Source organism: Musa acuminata, chromosome BXJ3-10, assembly GCF_036884655.1.
Source record: "Musa acuminata AAA Group cultivar baxijiao chromosome BXJ3-10, Cavendish_Baxijiao_AAA, whole genome shotgun sequence".
Taxonomy (NCBI): Eukaryota; Viridiplantae; Streptophyta; class Magnoliopsida; order Zingiberales; family Musaceae; genus Musa; species Musa acuminata.
In genome coordinates this window covers 23,153,156-23,165,055 of record NC_088358.1, presented here as the reverse complement: position 1 = coordinate 23,165,055, position 11,900 = coordinate 23,153,156, and the positions used below count along the sequence as shown (strand labels likewise).

General features: G+C 39.1%; 2 protein-coding genes across 4 annotated transcripts; one reads left to right on the top strand and one right to left on the bottom strand.

Moving 5' to 3' along the window:
- Nucleotides 1-151: 151 nt before the first annotated feature.
- On the bottom strand, nucleotides 152-2,789 carry LOC135651794 (autophagy-related protein 8C-like). Its single transcript, XM_065172219.1, has 6 exons — nucleotides 2,672-2,789; nucleotides 2,529-2,584; nucleotides 1,281-1,336; nucleotides 1,146-1,198; nucleotides 446-564; nucleotides 152-368 (listed from the first exon to the last, which is right to left on the bottom strand). The coding sequence occupies exons 2-6, from the start codon at nucleotides 2,563-2,565 to the stop codon at nucleotides 274-276; spliced, it is 360 nt and encodes a 119-aa protein (XP_065028291.1). The 5' UTR covers nucleotides 2,566-2,584; nucleotides 2,672-2,789; the 3' UTR covers nucleotides 152-273.
- A 2,960-nt stretch (nucleotides 2,790-5,749) lies between these two features.
- LOC104000328 (dof zinc finger protein DOF1.4-like) lies at nucleotides 5,750-10,334 on the top strand. 3 transcript variants are annotated; one of them, XR_010501814.1, is made up of 4 exons: nucleotides 5,750-6,755; nucleotides 6,975-8,049; nucleotides 9,893-9,963; nucleotides 10,122-10,334. XR_010501814.1 is itself a non-coding variant. In XM_065171183.1 (3 exons), the coding sequence occupies exons 1-2, from the start codon at nucleotides 6,723-6,725 to the stop codon at nucleotides 8,022-8,024; spliced, it is 1,083 nt and encodes a 360-aa protein (XP_065027255.1). In that variant the 5' UTR covers nucleotides 5,750-6,722; the 3' UTR covers nucleotides 8,025-8,049; nucleotides 9,893-10,334. The 3 variants fall into 3 exon arrangements, 2 of the variants coding, with proteins under 2 accessions (XP_065027255.1, XP_009420614.2); XM_065171183.1 differs by having other exon boundaries at nucleotides 9,893-10,334; XM_009422339.3 differs by lacking the exons at nucleotides 9,893-9,963; nucleotides 10,122-10,334 and having other exon boundaries at nucleotides 5,751-6,755; nucleotides 6,975-8,287.
- The last annotated feature ends 1,566 nt before the right edge of the window (nucleotides 10,335-11,900 follow it).

Here is an 11,900-nt window from a genome sequence, read left to right as displayed (position 1 = left end):
AAATGGGATTCATCTCATGTGCTATATTTTTCTCCACGTATCTCTCTTGCACATTTTAGTAGTACCATGTACATACCAGCATCGAAAACAAAAAAGACAGTAAAAGTAGCATGCCAATCAAAATAAAACACAATGGACGCTGCGATCATAATTATCAAAGTCATGTTATGATTTTAATTAATAGCATAGCCTCATAAGTTTCAGCACATAAAACAGCAGATGGATTTATATGTCAAGGTTTTATCTACAAATATTTCCCATATTCCCATTGCCTTAAAGAGAACCAAATGTGTTCTCGCTGCTGTATGTCATGTAAAGAAAACCATCTTCATCTTTGTATTCTTCGTAGATGGCAGACATCATTGCAGCTGCAGTTACAAACATCGTAAGTATGAATAATGATAGCAAGCATAACAACACAAGCAATCACAGGGTTGTCTCTGACCTGTTGGTGGCAACGTGTTCTTGACAAAAATGAAGATGGCCTTTTCGGCACTAAGCTTAATCCTCTTCCGAACAACATAAACAAACTGTCCAACTGTCAAATCTGCAGGGACCAGGTACCTACAGACCCATGAGACTAATTCTTACTTAACAGCAAAATATGAGGTCACAAGGAAATATTTGTAGTATTATTAATGTTTACCTTACAGAAAGAATACAAGTCACACGCTCTTCTAGTTGCAGCAACACTATTATTAGCTTCCTAGTGCAGAGTTAGGATATGGATGTCCTCTGTTTGAATTTTCTTATGTTGATTAGTGCCTATAGTGTGGGTGCTTAGCATTCCATTTAATTCTTTACTTCCTCTTCCTCAGAGTATATGTCACAATAAGGAGCCGCTGAATACATAATTAAAAAATTGACCAAGGTTTGGCTTTTGTGATAAGGGAGTAGTATGAGATTAGTACATCAAAAAAGTCAAATAGGTTACTTCAGCATCAAGTTTATGAACATTCATTGCAGATGGTTAAATTAATCGCATCTATCAATACTTGCTTTCAAACATGACCAGAAGAAAAAAAGTGAAGACACTAATTCAAAGAATGAAAGATCAAATATGAAATGTCCATTTAATTATTTAGATAATTGGTTAAACAACAAGAGCTTATAAAAATAATTAAATTAGAAAGAGGCTAACTAACTTCTTCTTATCAATGTCTGGTATATCAGTCCTTTCAGCCTTCTCAACAATCACCTGAATTCAGTAGTAGCCACCTTTAGTTATGTGATCAATTGCACATGCAAGATCTGAAGGCAACATATAAGAAGAGTCTTACAGGAATTCTGTCAGGATACTTCTCTCGGATGCGAGCAGCCTCTGCTTGCCTCCTTTCTGGAATTGGGTGCAAAAATTATTTCAACATATGAACTTATGAAACTTCAATCCTATGGATAGTACAAGAATAAACCAGGAATAAACTTCAATCGAATGGTACTACCAGGTACGGTCGGTACATACCGGTCCGATGACATACCGGTACGCGGACCGTCCGGTACCGGACGGAATGTGCTACAATGCTACATGAAATAAGTTATTCCACTTACTATCATGCAAACCACGCTGAAAGCAACTCAACAAATAGTAAAAAAGTAAATTTAAAAATTAGCATTAGTGCATTTCTACATACAAAAAAACTTAATAATTATAATAAAAATATATAAGTTTATAAATTGCATGACAATAGTTGATAAAATTTAAACACATAACATGGTCATAAGGATACTAGTCAAATCAAAACATTATCTAACAGCAACTTTTGTCAGTTTGACGAATAAAAGACTGCCAATAGCATCATTCTTTTCCAAGAAAAAAGAAAAAGAAAAGCTCCAGATACAAGAATAAAATGTTTGATGAAATAGTCCATAAAAGCTTATAAGTTAAGACACGTTAGATGATTTCAATAGATCGAGATGGAAGAAAAGGAACCATATGAAAGGCTGTTCTACTGTAAACAGGTCTACGAGATATATAATACATGATTTACAAGAAAAATAAACAGCAAGTCCATAAATAAAAGCATACAACCAACAACAAAGATTATATATACCAAAGAAATAATATATATACCAAAGAAGCCCTGAAGAACAAAGATGTGACAAGAAACGCTTTCCTCTACGAAGAGTAAGGGGATAACACCACAGGATGAGGTCCATGTGTATAGAATGACAATGTTCAAGAGCAAAATCCTAGAAACCCACTGGACAACCCATTAAAAACTCGTACATATACCAATAGGATCCATAAAGAACGAACATGTGATGAAGAAAAAAGGAAAACGATCACGAAATACCCAAGAGCCAATATTGGCGATTTCCGGGAGAGGCCGAAGAAACAAACCCATATTGCGTAGCAAACAAGCCCTAAAGAATGCAATCAACTGAACGAGATTAATCACAAGAACAAAACCCTCGAAACAAACGTAGCGATTTCCTCGAGAATCGCAAGGGGATCTCGCAAAAAGGATCACGAAAGAACCAAAACTAGCGATTTCCGCTACGAAGAGGGAGTGACCGATGGCACGAACCGAGGGGATGCTCGAGTTTGAAGGAGCTCTTCGCCATCGGTGGCCAGGGGTTCGTCCTGCGATGCCCGAACGGAATGCAACCACCACATCGATCAGACAAACCGGACAAATAGACAGCAAGATAAAGACGAATGAAACCATACCGATCGCCCAACAAAGAATCGATCCTTTCGTCCTCCGGAAGGTGTTCGATCGAACAGCCGCGGCTGGACGCTCTTATTTAATTTGTATTTCTATATATATATGAAGATATAGATAAAAAAACCAAGTCCATCGATGCGTGCTTTAAGATTCGAAAATAGATCGATGCGTGCTCTCGAAATATAACACCCGATTGATAAGTGTAATAGTTAAGTGAATTAATCATGCCTTTTACAATTTTATCCCTAAACACCCGATTGATCATATGGGGGCTAATTAATTAGTGATCTTTAATATCTCGATTTTTATAATTTTAAAAATTATATTGATATTTAGTAAAATATTTAATCTCGTTTCTTCTTTGCTAAAAATATAATAAGGTTTATTGACTTTACCTATTTTGATTTATGACTGAACGTATACAGTATTTCTGTTAACAGAATCTAACTTTTATAAATATAGTGATCCGAATATAACTTTTAAAAATATAGAATTACATAACTAATTATAAGAAATAATTTATAATTAACTCGATCGAGATAATAACCTCATACTTTTAAGTGGATAACCATTTATTTAATTTATAAATTCAATTCATCAGTTCTTTTAGAGTATCCATAAACAAAATAATGGACTAATTATCATGTTTCTTAATTTCATATTTTTCAATTTCAGTGATTAGTATTTTTTTATTCCAAATGCATAAACCATATATACGTTGAAAGTATTAAAATTTTACTAAAACTTAACCCCAATATCTCATGCGTGTAGAAGTAATTTTCTACGTACATATTATAAGATTAAAAATTGGCATGAAGATAGTAGTGACATGACCATTGTCACACTTTGAATGATAGCAGATAAAAGATTTCCTCAACTGCATAAAGAAATACTTATCAATAGCTACGGTATGAGTACCTCGAAGAAAAGACAAGACAACGACTCCATTTGGTTATGGAAGATCGAATCACCCACAAATCCCAAGGATGTGTTCCTCATATGATTTAAGAACTTATTTGCGTCGAATCGAGGCAACTCACAACCATATGATTTCCACCTCCAGTGAAGATAGCCAATGTCAGGTCGGTCGTTCGTCAAGGATAATTTGAAGCTACAGATTGAGTTTTTGTAAGCTAGAACTCGAGCGTTGAGGATCCACTCCCCAGAAGAAAGATCAGTTGGGTTGTGTGCAGGTCGCGCTTGCCACTGTTCTCCTCAAAGGCTGCACGAAGGCACCCAATAAAGGTGTCACTGGAGAGCTCCTCTACTGGAGGAAGAGTATAGAGGGAAGAGGTAACAGTAGACGTCGCCTCGTCTAAGCAACAAGGACCCACAATGAAAGCCACCTAGTCTAGGAGAAGGAGAAGCTCCCAAATTGACTTCTTGTGGCTAGCAAGGTGTTGGAGAGGACCAAAGGCAATAGCAAGAACATCATATGACTTCTAAGTTTTTGTTGTAATTTCAACATCATCTCTTTGATTGGCGAGAGAGGTGACATTGCTACTTATTGGAGAATTGAGCTTCAGTGTTGAAGTCGTAAGGAAGAAAGGATAAATATTGCTCTAAGACAGTAATGGCTCTGATACCATGATAAGTTGAATTGTAATGATGAAAAAATACATACTAAAATGATTGAATATAATGTCTTATTTATACACGTGAAAATCTTTATATGTTATCATTGTAGATCTTAAATTCCATCAAGCAAGCTACAATTGTCTAGGGATAATAATACAATGACAACAGCAACATGCAAAAGATATCTCTCTATATAAATCATATAGAACATTATCCCTAGTTAATGTTAAATCAAGAGATAAGGATGACTCAATCCATCATCATTGAGGGGGCAATCAGTGAGTGTCAAGGGAGCCAAATAATTGATATAACGCCTAGCAAGAACACAAGTGCCTTGCAAGTGTGACACACTGAGCACAGAACAGGTTCTCAACAGCTCTTGAAACAGTTGTCTTTTTGGCTTTTGTCGGGCATCATTTATTTGATTGGAAGAGTGACAGTGGGATTGATTGATATGATAAGGCTGTGCTTTGCCTATAATAGCCATTCATTGGACTGTCTTCAGAGTTATTGCTGTTGAAGCATAAACTTATGGAGTCCAATAATTCTGCAATCATTGTCTGAACAGATACAAAAGCTCAATAAGACCATAAGAAGACAAAATGCAAGCAGATGTTTATGCTGGAATTATCAGTGTATTGGTATTACACATGTAAATCATTATAATTTTAGTAATATGAATCATCCACTACAAAATATCACTATAGTTTCCTGGAATATAATTTTACACACCTAAATCAACTGATATTTGCTAATGTAAATCTGCATCCATATTTGGCATGATTAGATAAGAAAAGAGAATTATATTTGCAATGGGAAGAACAAGCATTACTGTTTCAAAACAATAATCATTATTACAACATCATAATTAATATTGTAGTAATTATGGTAGATTCTCATTTCACATGTACAGTAAGTACACTAACAAAGATGAAACTTATGACCACACTGACTTATTAGTTTCTTTTGTAATGATTATTGTGTGACAAAGATCAACCACAGGAGCAACCTTTGTCAATTGTTTTCTATTCATCATTGTCCAATAACACATCTACTGACTGTTCCATCATATTAAATTTGCAAGCACTCTTAAATCCTAGTTACTGTCTCACTCAGCTCTTAATTAAGGATTCAGCCATTGGCTGAAAAATCATATGCAATGTTAGAGAGAATAATGTATATAGTCAGTGACATTACCTTATGCTCACATTACAAACATTCTTGATCTTAGATGAGCACTTTGTAGTCTGTGCTCTACAATTCAGACTGTAGTCTATCCTCATGTGCATCCAAGTAAGAAGTCAGTCATCCACACATACTGTTCAGAGTCCAAATCCACAAGCTTTCCATGCATGAAGTACCCTTGTCTCACACATATATCCTGAGTTCAGATAAAAGAATGTTACAGAATAGAATAACAGGAACTGAGATCTTTGTCCTTGTGGAGTATTATGGTCAGGCATACTATTATTCTACTCTTGCTATTTTTATTAGCCTTCCCTCAGCCTCCATGTCTTTGTCCGTCCGTGCACACGCTCACCTTCACTGCAAGATGTCCCAAATCTTGAACACCAGCTTTGAGTTCTTGACATGTACGTTTCTTGATTCATATACATAACAACAAGTTCTTTAGAAGATTAGACATGAGAAGAACAAGTACTGTTGCTTCTGCTTCATTCGAACTTAGATTTGAAGGATGCCAAACTGAAGTCATTCCTTTAGTTTGAGAGTAGTAATTGGGCGTAGAGAAGATCCCTCGGAAGCCTACAATATCCCTTGTGTGGTTTCTTCCCTTCCGTCAAATCTAAGAGAGAGAGAGAGAGAGAGAGGATGTAGCAGGAAGATGTGAGTTGCCCATGTGAGTGAGGCAACTTGCTGTCCTGGTAAAGCAGTGGCACAAAGCAGGGAAGAGAAGCAATGAGATCCAGAAGACTCTCTCTCTCTCTCTCTCTCTTACACACACAGCCTCACATGGCGCCTGTCGTCGCTTTCGTGTGGGAATTCCTTTCTTGTAAGGTGGAGGAGGAGAGGCAGGTTCGAACAGTTGGAAGAAGCACAAGGAAGCAAAGATAGAGAAAGGAAAAGAATACTGTGTGTCAGTCGCAGGTTCTACTTTTGCCAATGCTAAATAATCTCAGTCGTTGATCTGAATCAATCATTTCGATCTATTTACATTCCAAAGCACGGATGGTTGAGATTGAAGGGGAAAGTAAAGAAGGGGACGGTTTTGTATCCTCTCCACAGCCTCGTTTCTCTCGCTTCAGTCCTCTTCCTCGGGATTCTGTCATTTCTTCCTCCTCCTCCCTCGTACCTGTATACTCCATAAGTAACCTTGTTCCTGCTGTACACCGAACACTGTGAACTCTGTTCTGGTAGCCGCAACCCAAGCCAGTCTCTGATCATCTCCACCACTCTAGATTTCCAGGACGTGCACTCGGTAGTAGCAGAAGAAGAACGCAGTGCAGTGGAGGAAAGATGGGCAGCACCTCAGGCAAAGAATGGCCACAGGCATCTCTCTCTCTCTCTCTCTCTCTCTCTCTCTATCTTTCTGTCTATCTATTTGTGTATCTATCTCCGTCCCTATAACTCCGTCAATATTACTACTGCATGCTTGTTTTTGTTGGCTAGCTCTTGTCAGGGAGCCTTCCTCTGGGTTCCATTGTTCACACCTCTAACCCTAGCTTTTCTCTCTCATCTGGGAACGCTTGTGTTCCGTTTCCTCTGCAGATGATGGATGATAGGCTTCTGGTCACTGAAAAATACAACAGTGGCAGTAATGGTACTAACACCAACAAGAACAATACGATTCATGCCGGTTCTGCGACTCTCGATGTTTCTGGGGTTATGAACAAGCCACTATCGGCCTCAGAGCATGCACAGGCCGCCCTGACATGCCCCCGCTGCGACTCCTCCAACACCAAGTTCTGCTACTTCAACAACTACAGTTTGTCGCAGCCGCGGCACTTCTGCAAGGCGTGCAAGCGCTACTGGACGCACGGCGGCGCGCTCCGGAACGTCCCCGTCGGCGGCGGGTGCCGCAAGAACAAGCGGGCGAAGATGCCGGTGGCCGCCTCCACGGGGCCCCCGAACCGTCCGCAACCCCACCTTCTTGCTCCGCCGGATCCGATCCCTTCCATCTCAGTGCAGATATCTTCCTCTTCCTACCTCAGCGCCGCCGCCTCGCTCTATGCCCTGCAGACGACGGCGGCGTCGTCGTCGTCGGATATGAGCCCGACTTTGCCAATTGTCGCGAGCAGCATCCAAATCCCATCTTTCACTAGTACTGCCTTCGATCTGCAGTCTCATCTCAGCTCTGTTGGACTCGACCTGTCATCCAAGCCACAACGCGACTACGAGTACCATCTCGGCGATCTCCAGCCATTGCCGTCCTTGAGCTCGACTGCGATGCCGCTCCTGAATGACCACCCACTCTCCGGATCATCTTTGCAATCTCCGCCACTTGTCGCACCAAGCACTAAACACCCCAAGCGAACCGAAGACTACCAAGCCTTGTGTTCCTTTAATGAATTGCAAGCCTCCGGGAGGAATTGGAGGATGGATAGGATGATGAAATCAGTCAAACTGGAAGGGCAGACCAACGACATGATCAACAGCAACATTAGCAGCTACATAGATTGGCAGATTCCAAATCCAACAGAGATTTCTTTGGATAATTTTGGTCCAGCTGCAGCTATGTACTGGAATTCAGCCATCGGCAGCGGTTCAAGTTGGCCGGAGAACACGAACCTCGGGTCGTCGCTCACGCCTCTGATCTAATCTGAATCAAATGTGCAGATAATTAGTATTCTCTCTCACCTTCAATCATCATTCATGGTTTCTGCTACTTGTTCTTCTTCTTCTTAATTTTCTATTCTTCTTAAACGTTCATTGGTAGTAAGGATTGGTGGATTAAAACTAGATTACATCTGGATAATGATGTTTAGTTTCAGCATGGATCGGAAAGGAAGAGGAAGAAGAGTGGTGGAACTGGAGTGAGTTGGTTTTGCATGCATGTATATAGCAGACATGACATATTCTCAGACGAGTCTTCTTCCTCTTCTTCTTCTTCTTCTTCTTCTTCTTCTTCTTCTTCTTCTTCTTCTTCTTTCATGTGTTGGCAGAAAAGATTCTGTGAGTGAGTTCTTGGTCTTTCTTTCATTGCAACAAGTGTTTAACCCTTTTCTCATGCTTCTCTTTCCTGGACCACTGATGATGATGTTCAGAAGTGCAATGACTGTCTTTATCTGCTGCATTAATCTGGTTAGGGTTTGTGCTTACCTCTGGTGTATCTTTCCCTGCCTTTCATGATTGTGTCAGTTGAATCCTTGCCAATGGAACTGCATTGGGCAGGCCAAGCTTGTGTTTCGTACATGAAGAGACTCATCAATTTGGCAGTCTTGTGCATCCACTTTTGTCCAGAGCTCCTTTTTCTTTGCGTGTCCATTTATACTTCAAGGAGAAGCTCTTTTTCTTAGGGTAATGGATGCACCTTTTTCTCCTTGTAACGTAGCAGTTGGATCCATCAGATTGGTTTTGACTGGAGCAATGCATTCCTCTTCTCATTGACCACTACATTTAGTGCAATGTAACTCTGCTGTTGGATGATCTGGTTGCAGCTATCAACATGGTGACAGGACATCCTTCTTAGGTACTGTATCCTCTAATCAACCTACATTGTTGGTAAGGACTAATGTTCTAAGAGCTACTTGAATGTGTTATGTTCAAATTGGATTATAAAAGTAAAAAGGATGTCTTTCCATTCTTTAATCTAAATATGATGAGGGAAAAATCATGTAAGCTGTATAAGGTGTGAGATGTTATGTTTGTAGAGAAAGGAGAAAATGAAAAGCAAAGGGGACTTCTTTTTTTTCTTTTAAGCTTATTTATTCCTTTTGTGATTAACAATTTTATATTTTAGGATAAAACAACAAAAAGATTCATAGAACTTAATAGAAGAAATATATATATATATTTTATATGTTGATATTGTTTGGACCATAAATTAAGATTCTTCTCAGCCATGCTCTTCAAGATATAAGGCATTGCCATCTCAACATAGGCAAAAGTCATTGCTTTTGCAGTGATCTAATCATGGGAAGAAGTCAAGAAAATGTTGGAACTATCACAAATTTGATATGCTTAACTATGAGTAATCTAAAGCTCTGGATTCTTGTGAAATATGTGAACAGGTCATCACACTTTCTTTATGTTTGGTAAGAATGTGGAACCTCATTACTAGTACACAGTCTCACATGGATTATCCAAAATTGAATGATGCTTCCTTTGATCATATGTAGATCATGTAAAGCTATTGAAGGACATTTGATCTGCTGGTTGAGCCAAAAAGAAGATCAACTGCAGCCTTAAAATTGATGTTGATTATTTTGAAATCCTAAATAAAACAATGTTCTATATCATCAAGAACATGATTTTTCAGTTGCTTTTAGTAGACTGTGTAGACATTAGATGCCAGTTTTAGTGGGAGTCTTCCCATATCATTTCTTGGAGTTGCATTCCTTGAATACCATAGTGAATTATACATTTTCATATATTTCCAAGTAACATTATCAATCAATTCTCTTTGATGTGTGATATCAGAAACCACAAAGGCACTGGAATCAAATGTTTTGTTGATTGTCTGATAGGATGCTGGGTGGAATGAGTGCTTCAAGCACCTGTGGTCAAAGGAACAATGACTGTTAAAAATGTGAGAGAGGTAATTCTCCAGAAATTTAGATGTCTCTTATCAGTAAATGCAGAGAGCTTCTGCTGAAAGAGTTGACTGCATCTCTATGCCATCTACAATAATAGCATAACCAGAAACATGGAAAGCCATTTCTCTATTAGTAGAACTTGATGGAGCCATACTTGCAGAAAACAGAAGAAGGATGAGAGATCAGTTGAAGAAGATGCAAGACATTTTGGATCAACAGTTTGGCAGTTGTTGCTATGGTAAATCAGAAAGTGATGATGATGATGAGGTTTTATTCTAACTCATAACTGAGTGAGTTCACCAACTGAATCAAAAGAACATCTATCATTTGTAGCATATACATCCAATTTTTATGCATTAATACGAAGCTATTATGAAGGAGAATGCTTAGTCCATATAAATCTAGTTCTAATCATATCTATGGCAATGCCATTGTATCCGGCAAATCATCTATCCACCTGCCTACTTGATAGGTCATGGTCTTAACATTGCAGAAAATGACAGTTGTATAAACCTGGAAGCTGGTAGTATGTGATGGGAAAAATTATTATAACGGAATAATTTTTTCTCTTTGTGTATCAAAATATTAATTTATTACAAAAAATAAATATTAATCAGAGCAATATAAATTGTACAACAATGAATCAATCACAAAATGAGACACCGAATTTTTATATGAAAAACCGAATGTGAAAAAAATCACAAGAGCATAGTCTACTTCAAACCTCCACTATCACTAATAATAGTAATAGGTTTATAATAAGTTTTCTCCAGAATAACTAGAGAATCACAATAATATCAAGAACACATATCTTAGCTCAACAATAATATATGATCATCGCCATAAATGAATTTCATCAAAAAAAAGTTTAGGTATCACTAAGTGGGTATTATCAAAAAAACATCTCGGAGAGGACAAATCACATATTAGCATCATTAGAATTATAAAACTTGTTATAAAGATTCTTCACATAAAATTTTGGGCCAAAGCCGATGAAGTTTAACCATTTGATCGTTTAGCAAAAGCTTCAAAACCCTAAATTTTTTTCTCCTCTTTCTGTTTTGTTTTCTACGTAGTTCTTTTTCCATTCGTTAACTTCTCGCGTTACGATACGTTCCCACTTTTTTTTTTTTAACTAACTAATCAAATTTGAATTCAGTGTCTCTTTTATCTAGTCCAAACAGTATATATGTTCAGTAGATTGAGAGCACAAGTCTTCTTTGATGTGAGTTGTTCCTTCCATGCGAGTCTCTCATCAAAGAATTGCCTTCCTGTCTCAGGTGTCACACCGAAACACTTCACCGTTCCCATCCCGCAGCCTCGTTTGATCTATCGACTTCTTTTTGTGTTTGCAGAGCTTGAATGCGCATGCTTTCACATATATAAAACATGAAGTCTTCTCTCTCTCTCTCTCTCTCTCTCTCTCACAATATACACTGCCATGGTAGATACGCGTAGCTCTCCATGGGCTTCTAAAGACGTCGAAACGCACGGATTTTGATGCACGTCAACCACGAAGGAGAAGTCAACCAGAGAACCGCCGGTCATCCTCGGCTCGGGCAAAGCCCGAGCCATCTCGTGATGGCCGGTTCGGATCCGTGGCAGGGTAGATATTCTTGTCAACGAGGACGCAAGATGGGGCCCGCGATTTCAGCCCAGGCATGGCTCGAGCAGTCGCGGGCCCCGACTCCTGGGCCCCACACGCGGCGTGTGGGGGTTTTTGGCGCCGCCCGCGGAGACGACGATCACAAAACAACTCATCGCGCTTTCGGGTAGGGCTTTACGCGCCAGCGGCTGAGGGACCAAACGCCGGAAGGAAGCCTGTTGTTGGTGGGAATCATCGGGGCCCATCCGTAATGACGATCCTGGTTCGGGAAATGACCCGAACCCTGAATTGGGTGTACGCGAGATCCGAGACGTAGCCATCGAACGGAACCAA

Coding starts and splice junctions, on each gene's coding strand:
- LOC104000328 (XM_065171183.1), top strand. CDS start 6,723: ATGGGCAGCACCTCAGGCAAAGAATGGCCACAG. Junction 6,756..6,974: donor CAGGCAAAGAATGGCCACAG/GCATCTCTCTCT, acceptor TTTCCTCTGCAG/ATGATGGATGATAGGCTTCT.
- LOC135651794 (XM_065172219.1), bottom strand. CDS start 2,565: ATGGCGAAGAGCTCCTTCAAACTCGAGCATCCCCTCG. Junction 1,337..2,528: donor CAAACTCGAGCATCCCCTCG/GTTCGTGCCATC, acceptor ACCCAATTCCAG/AAAGGAGGCAAGCAGAGGCT. Junction 1,199..1,280: donor AGTATCCTGACAGAATTCCT/GTAAGACTCTTC, acceptor TACTGAATTCAG/GTGATTGTTGAGAAGGCTGA.